Raw genomic sequence first — 13,353 nt, forward strand, 5'->3', positions numbered from 1 at the left:
TTCTCTCTCTCTCTCTCCTCTCTCTCCTCCTCTCTTCTCCCTCTCCCTCCCTCCCTCCTCTTCTCCCTCTCCCTCCCTCTCTCTCTTTCTCTCTCTCTCTCTCTCTATCTATCTATCTATCTATCTATCTATCTATCTATCTATCTATCTATCTATCTATCTTTATTTTCCCATAGATAATTACGTGTATAAATATTATACAACATTAAGGGAAAAATATGCAAAAAGGATACATCTAAATTTTTCATTAAAAAGTGTGGCAACCTAAAACAGGAATTGTTGAATTTACAATGCATTTCCTGTTTTTAGCTAAAAGAAAAAATGTTACTTTCGCCATACATGAAACACTATGTATAGTGCAAATAGGTATATAAATTAAAAGGTACTAAAATAGTATAAAAAAAGCATGTTGTTAAAGTTTTAAATTATTTGTCAAAGAGATGCATGAAAAAATATCCGAAGTATATTCGAATAATTATTTTAAAGGTATTTTATAGGTTTTTTTTATATCATGCCGAGAGAGAAATATATATTACTAATAGAATAAAAAATACAACACATAATAATTATTGTATTTTATAAATAATACGTTGTGCGCGCGCGCGCGCGCGCGCGCGTGTGTGTGTGTGTGTGTGTGTGTATGAGAGACAGAAAGAAATAGAGAGATATAAAAGAGAAGCTACAAATATATTTTATTTTACTAAGAGACTATATTTTATTTTACTAAGAAACTAGAAATGAAACTCAACATTTTATTATTTATTGATAACATAATCGAAATATTAAATTTACCAATTATTTATGACACGTTTTGTTCAATTCCCGTTATTGCTGATGTATTAAACAATTTCAATAAATATAATTATATGATTTTATAAATGTGCGTAAGCTTTTAAATATAAATATATTATTTTTTGAATCAGAGAATTTAATAAATAATTATTATATTTAATAAGAATAAAAACACTACTAAATTGCTAATAATATATATATATATATATATATATATCTTTGTTTGATGGATCTAATATTTGATATTATTACTAATGTATTCCAGTATCTACGAAGTAACAATATTTCGCTATACATCAATAATATATTTTATTCTTTTTGATATCAGAAATATGATAATATTTATTTATTAACAATTATTCGAATTCAATTACAGTAACTATAATTATCTCACGATATTTTATACTTTATTTTATGTACTAGATAGATTCAATATTGTCATATGTAATATATTAATGATAAAATTATGATCGTTTAATAATTTAAATACAATTTATATGAATGTATACGTCATTTATTAATAATACTATCGAACACTTTCATAATTTGTTCTTTTTCTCAATGAGTTTACGTCAGATGTGACTTATGCATTATAATGATCTTAAAGCTTGGTTTTCCTCGGCGTAATTAGAAAACGGTTGAAGATATTGTTGCGCGGGTTTACCTTAATAGAAATACAAGGCATTAATTTCATCGCGCTCTACTCGAACGTGTTAATATCCGAGCATGTACGGTACGTCCTTTGGAGATTTCCACTTAAGTCAAATTAATTTACTACATTCGACTCTTAGCGAAAATCGATCGGAATTATATATCTTAAATTTCTTCTTATCTCGCATGCTCTGTTTTTCAATATTAAAAAAAGTATAGTATTTCAATTATTATTTGTCATATTTATTTATTCTTCTTTGTTTTCAACTCTTCGACAATGTGAAACTTTCATCCTTTGTCCACTTTGAACTTCATATGCAGATTTTTATATTGTTCCAAGATATTTAAAGAAATTTAAAAAAATTCTTACATATTTGTGAAAGCTTTAACAATGAATTTTTACTATCATAGAAGTTGGATTGTATTTTATTATAAATTTAAATTTATTTATGTTAATTTACAATTAAAAAATCGATAGTAGTGTCTTTAAACATTTCAATCGAGGATTAAATTAGAAAAAAATTATATTAAAAAATATATAATTGCACACCATTATAAAGATCAAAACGGCTGCAACGAGGCATCAATGTTCGATGCAATGTTGATATTCGTCGTCGTATCGATCATTAGGGTTGCTTTTTTTATCGGATTATGGGAGCAGCATAGTGGAAAAGCTGACGCGCGCGCGCCGAATCGACAGCAGTATCGTTGTTTCTCGTCGCTTTTAAGCATCTTCCACGAAGGGGGGGGGGGAGAATATGGATTTCCGATACGAAACTTTTCAATCCGTTCCCAGACGATAAGAACCCACCGAACTTATACCAAGCGAATACCGTCGTATCGTTTATTGCCCGTTGGGAGGCCGCATTTAAAAATATTTTATCATATCCGGTCAATACTTACGCTCGTCGGTCTCTTCAGTCATGTCGATTTCATTTGCATCGTAGAAACCTACATGCAAATTTGCTGTTATGCGCTCTTTAATTCTCGTCTTCGGCCTGTGAAATCACATGTTTTTATGCATTGTTTAAAACGTGAGCAGTCCGCTTGCCCACTGAAGCTCAAGAATGTCGTAGATTACAATATTTTTTGCTCCAAAAGCGGGACAAAAGAAATTCAATTCAAATTGATCGGAGATTTGATCAAGATTTAATAATTAGTCATTATTGTTTAAATGTATGCACATATATCCTAACATGTCAGAAACTGACGGCAAAATAAAATGTACGATCCTCTGGGATTTCCATATTTATCGTAACTAATCAATCCACAGAGATTTATAAAACGTATGCACGAAACATGGACAACCGATAACGATAAAGTGCGATACGAGCGAGATTCGATTGAACATATTGCAGATAATTCAACTGTCATATGTGCACAATTATTACATGATATACGTTTCTTTATGAGCGAGAGATAGGAAATATTTTCTTCAAATATATATGTGAATATATATGTGATATGAAAATTAGAAAATTTATCTGCTTTTTAGTTCAGTTTAAAAATTATTAATGTAATATGACAATATGTACAATTTTAAAAATAATTGTCAAGAGATAAACTGCCGAAGGTATTGCAGTGTACAGATTTAAGACATTATTTAAGAGGAGAATTGTATATTATAATAAACAATGAGACATTACTACGGCATTGTAGAGTACTATTAGGGCATTAATGGGCCTTATTAGAATATAGTAGGCATAAAAATTGGGCATTATTGGACATTAATAGATTGATATACACAATTTTAGTTAGAGGTTCATCCTTTGATATCGTAATTATATTATATTGGAAAAAAATAATGTTGCAATAATAATTGCATTATCGCAACATAAAAATGAAAGGTTTTTAAAATAACATGTCCATTTTAATGATATAACTTTCGCGAGAATTTTTATTTGTTGCATATTAATTATTATATATATTATTATATATAATATATATATACAGTGTATTACTTAAAGTAACTAAAATTAACGTAAATAAAAAATAAAATATCTCTCCGGAGCATTCTTCATTTAAATTTACTCTCGACGCATGGAGGTGAAGATGCATTATTTACTTATACATTCGCGAACGATCTCCTTGGGGAAGGTATTTCGTATATTATACTTAAATTTACGAAATTTACAAAATTGTACGACCTTGCGCACTCATTTTTGTTTCTTCATGAACATTCATCCGTTGAGATCAAATAAAACTCGTGCTGTAGCCGACAGTAACGAGTTTGCACGCCGTGAAAAATCACGACGGACAGATACCGTGTGAAATGTCATTTTCCTTCGGGAAAGATAATTTATACGGACGCGAGAGAGAAATACGCGCGCTGAATAATCTTGACGCAATATCGGACTAATTTGAATATCGATCTCACGATTTTTTCTGACGCAACATTTTTTTTTTTAAGTCGCTGAAGTTACAACATCAAATTTCTAAGGATGCGCGATTAATTTTGCTATGCAAAAAGAATTGTTTCGTACGGTCTTTTTACAATATTTTATCGTAAAATATACTTAGACAATTTGTTATCTATTAATTATATGTTCTGTGATTTTTATGTGCATAAAAAAATTTGATAAATAAAGATAAATATTATACATACAGAGATACTATGTAAACAGGTATGTTACGTTATCATGAAAAGAAAATTTTATTATTTTGTCATATTCTGCTTGCAAAATATAAAAGCGTAAAAACGAACATTATATTTTGCAGACTGAAAAAGAAGTACATAGCATTTTACGTGTGTTGAGTCCGTAACAGATTATTCATTGAAGATCAAAAACTGCAAAGTGAAAATTAAAATTTAACTCCAATTGAAACGAAACAGATTAAAATTAAATTTACCTGATTGGTCGAATTCTAATCTCCAATGCATGGTCCGATGCAGGTATTAAATTGCAGCGCGCATTTATTAACTTGAAATCATCAAAGATAAAATAACTATGTTTATATTTTCTCTCTTGCGCGTACATTTTTCCTCTGGATAGACAAGCGCGAGATTGGAATGCCTCGTTGTACAAAGAGGTATTTCATGAACGGCTGAGAGCAACCAGCCGCGAAATAAAAACATTTTTGTCGAGCTGCTATAACGAGGCCTACGTGAATGAACTCGTTATTTCAACGAGTATAAAACTCGAAGAGAAAAAGTTAACCAAATTTTGGTATGAGGAAGAGAAAAAGAAAATTGTGCACGCGAAAAGATTGCAACGAATTTTGTTCAATAAATTCTTGTTTACTTACGAGTGAAACTACATTCTGACAAACGCCAGAATTATCTTGAGCTTTTTCAGTGCTAAATATAAAATTGATGATTATATTTGTATTTATTATGTATTAGTATCGTATGTTACATGAAAGAGAGGAAAATAAATGTCCGAAAGAAATCAAACAAAATACGAACAAATTAGGATTGAAACAAATAGCGTGTCTTTCCGTAACAATCGATTTCTCTTGTGGTAGATGTATGCCAACGTTAGATAACGTAGAGCTTAGAATTCAAGGCATCACTCGGTTTTGTCCCTATGATTCTTTGAATCTGCAGAGAAAAATATCGTGAGAAGATATCGCGGAATATTAGACATTTCGAAGGAATTGGGAAATAAATTTTTATATGGAAATTGTGTGTGTGAAATATTTTGGGACTCGCCAAATACATTTGGAAAAAATTGGAACGAAAAGAAAAACTTATCTCGGACTATCAAAGAACTGAGTTTGAAATTTATTCTTGTAGAAGATTCTTGTAGAACAGACAAAGTTATGCTTATCAAAAATGCTCAACGTTTTTTTAATCACTTAGATTCACTTCTTTGCTCCAACTTCTTATATCTTTTGAATTTTTAATCGAAAATGTCTTGCTTCTTCAACTTGTTTTTCCAAAAGATTAGCTGTCTTTAATGCATATTTCAAACTGTAAGAGTTACTTTAATCCATAAATTACAATATTTATTAAATCTATTTTTAAACACGCTTTCTTTAAATTTTTGCTCCAACTTGCATTTATGACTGTATGAAGTTGCTTCTTATCTTGATAAAGTGAACTGCAATGTTCACGAAACATTAGCATTTAACGATGCAAGATACGGAGATAAACCCGTAAACTGCATAACTTTCTTGAAGCAAATACTCACGGAAACCTCAAAAGTATTATTTATGATTTTATACATAATAATTAAATTTTTTCATTAACTATCTAACATAGTGATGAACAAATATATTTAAGATTCTTCTCACTTATCCTTTATACGAGATAAAATTTATTTATATCTCACATATAAAAAACAAACCATATTTGATTTAATTTTGATATAAACAATCATTGATGTATTATGTAACTTCTCATATATAATATTACGATAGTACACATCTACATTGAGAAAAATAATCTGGTTGGATTAAATAGTAAGTAAATAGTAATAGTTCTGATGGAAATTGGACGAATCAGAATTTTCTGGTAAAGAAATCTACTAGAATTCTGGTTGAGATAACTAGAATTCTGATTGATATAATTATTCTGATAAAAATAAGAATTCTAGTAGATTTTACCAGAAATATTGTATCAACCAAAATTCCAGTTATCTCAACTAGAATTCTAATAAATTTTATCAGAAAAAATTCTAATTCGTTCATTTTCAACTAGAAATTTTTTTCAGTGTATTAGTATCTTTATAACTCTAATGATGCCACACACCGTGTGGTTCCAGGTTATTTGAAGAGAACGCGGAATTGCTAAATATGTTCACGAAGTTTCGGGATCAAAAGACAAAGGAGCAACAGTCCACGAGTATGGAATTGGCCGAGCACGCGAAAACGGTCATGACCACCCTCGACGAAGGTATCAAGAGCCTCGATGACATGGATGCGTTCCTGACATACCTTCACGAGGTCGGGGCCTCTCACACGAAGATCCCCGGATTTAACCGGCAATACTTCTGGGTGAGTTCTCTCTCGAAAAGAAATCGCTCGTACGCACCTTGCAATATTCATACGCGGCATATGACACATAAATACGCAATGTACGTGTGTCCCAATTATCAAACTATTAATTAGGCGAAAAAATAAGATATTTGTTATATGACTAGGGAAAAAAGACAATATATCTAAGTTGAAAATTAACTTTAATAAGAAAATATGTGCATTTGGTGAACTAAGAAATAAATTATTATCTTAGACATTAAAGATAATAATTTATTTTTGTCTGTCTTGTTACATGTACACAATAAGATGTACGTACATTAAAAATATTTATAAGATTAAACGCGAAATTGGAAGTTGACTAATTTTATATATATTATATTTTTAATGAAGACATTTTTTTAATAATAATATAATTAGTCTTATTAGATCAGAAATTCGAAATATTTTAGAATATTTACTACTTTTTATATCCAACTTATTACATGAATAGAACGCTTTGGTCAAAGTATCTAAAAATTCAACAAAGAAGATCTAAAAATAATTTTAATAATTTTGTTATTATTAGAATAATTATATAGCTCAACTTTATTATTACTAGAATGTCAATATTGCTCGTTGAAATTATATATAATTATTTCGATAATTCAACAAAATTATTTTTAGATCTAGTCAAATTTTTAGATACTTCAGCGAAATCTTTCCGTGTTTATATTTTTATGTGAACAAATCAGTTAAACTTGCCTTATGTGTCAAAATATATTGGTAGTTTATTTGACAGTTATTTTTTGACAATAATATAATGTAATTAGTTTTTTTATTAAGAACTTAGAATACTTTGGAATACATTTGTATCACTTAAAAAAAAAAATACAATTTTTGCGTGAGTAAGCTTGTCTTACATATATCAAAACACATAGATAGTTTACCTCAGAATATACCGAGAAAGCGTGCGAAAATTGTCGGAGAGAGAGAAATACGTCTCCCATCTCTTGGCGAACATTTTCTCTTTGTGCTGCGCTTATCTCGGGCAACATGGAAATCAAAGAGACTAAACTGGAAACTTTTGGGAGACACTGTAAACTATTTTAGGACCTGTCTCCAAGCAAGAGATTTATGCACAATTAAAGTATAACGATGCTCACGCGACATAAATGTGGAATAAACTTTCGTTACGTTCCTCACAATGTATGAACGTTTAATTTCTATAGCACATTTCCTCAATTGAATGAAAACGTTTTACAATTTCTTACATTTTTTTTAAATTCATGTTAGATATTATTCGTTAAATTGGAAAATAAATAATATCAAATTTATTATTTTAAAAATATTATAATTTTACTGACTCACACAATATATATACATTAGAATTCAGAGTGAACGTTTATTATGAGCTCATACTATCAATTAAAAGTTCAATTTTATTATCTTCATGTTTTATCCAACATTTTATTATTTGCATTACACTTCTTTCTCGAAATTTATACCGCCTCTTTGCAAAGAAGAAAAATTTGCTGCGAGAAAAATTGAATAACAAATGTTGAGACTTTACCCGCAACATCACTATAAGGCGTATAACACGGCGGTATTTTGTTATCTCATGGTTTTTTATAATCCACTATACAGCTGGTGTCCGTCATTTGCTTGCTACGTTGCTATTTTACACGTATCTAAAAAGAAAACATTCTTTTTTAGATGTTCTTATATTTAGCGTTGAAAACGGTGGTAAAATGATTATCGTAAAAGATAAATATGCTAAAATTTCATTTTTTTTTTTTGATATTGCAGAAAAATTTTCTGCACGAATATTTTTTATTGCAAATTCTTTTAATATGAACACACTGATACGAAATACATATTTTTTTCATTGCTTTGTAAAATACACGAATGCTATTTTGAAAGAGACAAATTCAGAATAATGCATGACTTTGATTTGATTCGTGCAAACTGCAGAGAGACGTCTCGAAAGGACAGTTTGTTGCTATAACGACTGTCATAGGACTTGTAAATATTCCATAATTTTATTTACGATCCTGTTAGTCGAAAACATTTCGAACGTAGAACACGAAAATTGATGCTATAACGCTTCTGACATCTGAATTGGTTGAAATAAATAAGTACGCTATGGAACGAATAATTAAACAGCATGAAATCACATTCTTGCTATGATTGAAGTGAGGAAAATTCGTGGGAAATTCCAATGTTTGATTAACTATATATATGTAATTGAACATTATGCACTTAATCATTCTGCTTGGTTGAATAAATTTGATAGCTGTCCATGCACAAACATACAAATGTCGAATTCATTAAATTAAATACATTTTAATGGGAGAATGCATTTTCCCAATACGAGATTGCAAATATAATCGTATATAAAATCAACTGGCATTTTATTACATTGAATGTATGTGATTTTCTTGATAATTTTGATGTTTATTTGAACGAAAGCATGCGTCAATTTGATTCGTCTAATAAATGTGTGTGTCTTTCCTTTTTGTATCAATAAACTCATGTATCAGTAAATTCGTATATTACATTTACCAACTTAATTTTTCTCAATCAAAAGAATAAACAAATTTTTAATTTAATTTGAAGCTTAACAAAAAAATAATGCAACAAACGTAACAATAAATTTCAATTTTTTCATTCTAAATAACAATATATACATATCTAAGTTGTAATGTATATACACATCTTGACAGATATGGTAAAATACAAAAATATGATGATGAAAAATAATAATCCACGTAATGTCGAAAAGAAAAAATTATTAAAAGGGCTTTGATGCAATACGCAAAAGTAATAACGTTTCCCTACTTTTTCGCATATGTATGCAAATTTTTTTATTACTTTTGTGACGATCGAAACGGAATTTTCTTTGTGCACGTGAGAAGGAAGCCGTGCTAGAGGCTCTTCCCGCATCGCTTTATCTTCTTGCTAAAAAAAAGGAATAAAGGTATTATATAAAAAAAGGCGAGCACAAAAATGCTTAAAAATGTGGTTAAAAATGGATAAATAGAAGACATTTTATTGAAGTAAAATTAATTTTAAGATGAAAAAATAATATTATATTGTCAAGATATAATTCCATAAGTACACCGTTAATCGTAATGACTTATGTAATGTAATATATTTCAGTGAGACATTTTCAGAAATTAATTTCGATCAAAGACAACTTGTCGTTTAGTTCTTTCTAAAATGGAGCTTTCAGCTTATTTGACATAATTCTGAATTTGTTTTTATGTCATTCAAATAGGAATAAAGTCAAGTTATGTGCGCAATGCGATGAGAAGGATTGAAGGTTTACAGAGAACGTCGCATTTATTCGCAGTGTGAAACGCTCGCCACGGTTTCAATCTCTTGGCACGAAATCAAATCCGGTTCGCCTTCCTTTCTCGTCTAATGTGAATTCCGTGACTTAGTTATTGTATATAGGATTGATAATTCCTGTTGGACAATCCTACAAGGTCTATTGTGAACCGTGGATACGACGATCGCACAATCGTCGATTCAATCGCCAGTCCTCGTATTGTTAGCGACCACGCTGTTCGAAATGGATCGAGGCTTAAATATTCGCCATATTGATATTATCTTCTTCCGCAACCCAAGAACGTCCATAGCTTCGACTCCATCAATGCTTAAAATAAATATGAAGCAAACAAACTAAATTTTTTTCTAGAGATTTATTTTCGCTTACAAACGACGTATCAAATCATTTAATCGGAAAAAGAAGAGTTACAAAAATAGATATTATAGATATTATAGATATTATAGATATTATAGATATTATAGAATTCACAAAACTAGTCTCTTTTAGAAAAATATTTCGAATGGCATTTTCACTTCAATACTAAAAATAATTACTGATTTGCTGAAAACTTTGTACACTGAGAGAAAAAATATCTTGATACTAAAAAATAAACTACAATATTAGAAAGAAACTACTGAATAAATAATTTACTTAACACAAGAAAATTATTTGTTTGATAAATTTTAATAGTTTATTTTTTAATATCAAAATGTTTTATCTCTCAGTATGGAATAATATTTTTTTCTTTTTTTTTTATCGTACACTTGGCAGCTTTTAGGCAATCAGCTGTCCTAAATCCAGGAAGAGAGATAAAGAGTGTCGGCTTCTGAAAATTAATTGTTTCCGTATTTGTCATTACATTAATCTCAGATGTTGTAGTCATGGAAGTTGTTTCTGTTCTAGAATTATCTTCCGTCTTAGAATGATATACTTAAGAATAATAAAATATATCAAGAATAATAATATACCATATATTTTAATTGAATCACGCAAATTTTAATTTTAATACAGATTCAAATCTTCCAAAAAAAGACATTGTTTTTTTATTAAATAATTAATACAGTTATTTTAAATGTAAATTAGCAAAAATGTAGTTCATACGTGATCGTTCTATTTCCAGAAAATCGAAAAACCGTTTCTGGATGCGGTGGAACGCACGCTGGAGGATCGATACTCGGAAAATGTGGAGAACATCTACAAGCTAACGATCAAGTTCATCATCGAAACACTAATCGACGGCTTCGACAAGGCACAGAGTGACAAGGCCAAGTCCTAGTCGTCCTAGTCGTCCCGAGGATCCGGTACGCACGCGATCGCCCTCGATCCTGCGAGATGTTGACAGCCCCCCGAGTCGGCCTGGCTTCCCACATTTGGAACGGGAGAATGTCAGCCGACAATTCTTGAGAAGATGACGACGGGGACAATCGTCGTTCTTGCGTTGATTCGCGCGGCGTCAACACGTCGCTGCTACGTTTCTCCGCGAATTCTTGAGAAACGCGAAATGCGAGTGCGTGGCGTTTTGCGCCGCCGCCCTCGTCGGCCTGAGATCTTTTTCCCCCTCGAGCGGGTCTCGCCATTAAACGTCTCCGGATATTAAGAACACGGTCCTGAGTTAATCCTTCGGGATCTCTTCGTAAAAACCGTGCCGCAACGCGAAGCGAAAGAGCTGCGCGGCTCTCCCACGACGATCGAAGGGTTCTCTCTTTTTATCTTTTTAATTAATATCGATTAATTAATATTGATTGGATTTTCGATAATAGAAAAATGAGTCTATTTAAATGACATATTTAAAGATTCAAAAACGTAGAAGTTTCCGATTTCTTCTAGGTATCTTTGCGACATCATTTTAATAAGGGGATATATCTATTCGTATAAGAATGAAAACGTAACAAATGACTTAAAAAATATTTTTTTTTATTTAAATAACAAAAATTGGAATCGAATCGTAAGTTTTGATTTAGATATGTCTTTTCAAGTACCTATTATTTTATAGGTAATTTTGCAACGTCAATCTTTATTTAAGTTTAACTGATTCTTCACTTTCTTCTAATACGGATTCCAGGAAAAAGACAAAGAGTAGGTTAAACCAAGATTAAATCGTACCAACCCGAAAGCGCTATGATTCCATGTTATCTGAAATCTACCAAGTGATCGACCAGCTTTTTACGAATAGTGCCAAAATACCCGTGGGAAAATCGATTCTCTATAGAAAGATTTGTTTTTGAGATTTATGAATTGTATTTTTTTTTACATGCAAAATATTATTTAACAATGGATAAATCTCAAATATAAAAACGAAAATATTCCGAAAATGGAATACGTACTTTTTCGTGAATTTATCAAACTTGTGTTGTATCAAAAGAAAAATACTTCAACTCGTACTGTTATTATTTATTAGTTGTTTATGTTTCATTTCACCTGGTCTTGCGCGTGAAATATAATACGTTGTAAATGTATTATGATATTTGAAACAAAAACGCTAGCATTTGTTCTTCAAGAAATATATCTTGAAGAAATGATTCGCGAATATAAATATTATTTAGGGGCTCATTCTATAACTCTTAACGACTATATGCTACAGTTAAGAGTTACAGAAAAGGCCTCTTAATTTTATTTTAATATAATTATGTCGAGTATACAAGCAAACGTTTATTTTTTTTGTCATTTTTATTTATTTTCTGTACGTTATTTATTTCCCTTCGTCAGCTAAACTTCCTCTAGTTTTAATACATTTAACAGGAGCAAACGTAAAGTGACACATGTCGTTATTGATCAGACATAAAATTAGAAGGAAGGAGGTGGGAGAGCTTTTCTTTCCCGCAAGAGTCCGAGCTTAAGAGGATTACTAAAACGTAACTTTAGTCAACTATATGATACTCCTCATAAGAACAGGATAAGCTGAAATAAAAGTTTTTTATTACAATACTATTACCAGCAAAATAAGGTTCGACTATCTGCTAATATTCGCCGCACACAATGTCGTTTAAGAGTTTATTACGTCGCAAGAATTCTCATTAACTTTTCATGAATGTTATAAAACCATCCAATGCATATAATGATTCTTTCATCAAATATGCCCATATAAATAACTACGAATTTTGGTATCAAGCGTGAGAAAAATATGTTTCCATCCTCTTTTTATATGTTTTTTATGTCAAGCTCTTTTACGGAGAGCGATTATTCATTCTACTAATAATATTAAGTTTCTTTTGCTCGTTCAGGATGTAAAATGGATGGCTTTTGAAATATCATAACATTTATACTCACGAGATGAAAATTTCCAGTTTCTGCGATAACATAAATCGCATAAAATTCAATGCATCAACAAAAGAAAATTTGCATCGTTACACGTGTTGCAAATTGATATTCGCACTTAATTGAAAGAGTTGCTCAAATCCGAACCGTTTAGCGCAAACCGATGTTTTGGAAAAATGTCCTACGGCATTCTGCAGTAATTCCATAATGACCTCAATTCGATTATCTCACCAAGAAGTTTCTTTTTTTTCTAAAACCGATACCCTGTCGTCAATTATAATCAATATATATTGTCCAAATTACCATCGTTATTTAAAATCGGATCGTTCGAGTTTCAAAGAGATGGATACACATAGAGAGAGAGGAGGGGGGAGGAGAGAGAGAGGAGGGGGGAGGGGAGAGAGAGAGAGAGAGAGAGAGAGAGA

General features: G+C 30.7%; 1 protein-coding gene across 1 annotated transcript in view; it reads left to right on the forward strand.

Moving 5' to 3' along the window:
* Positions 1-10,949, forward strand: part of LOC105622826 (neuroglobin-like) — a 28,978-nt gene extending 18,029 nt beyond the window's left edge. The window contains exons 2-3 of the mRNA XM_012204237.1: positions 6,150-6,381; positions 10,794-10,949. Of these exons, the coding sequence (XP_012059627.1) occupies positions 6,150-6,381; positions 10,794-10,949 (388 nt within the window). The remainder of the gene's footprint in view (positions 1-6,149; positions 6,382-10,793) is intronic.
* The last annotated feature ends 2,404 nt before the right edge of the window (positions 10,950-13,353 follow it).

Source organism: Atta cephalotes (genome assembly GCF_000143395.1).
Source record: "Atta cephalotes unplaced genomic scaffold scaffold00049, whole genome shotgun sequence".
Lineage (NCBI taxonomy): Eukaryota > Metazoa > Arthropoda > Insecta > Hymenoptera > Formicidae > Atta > Atta cephalotes.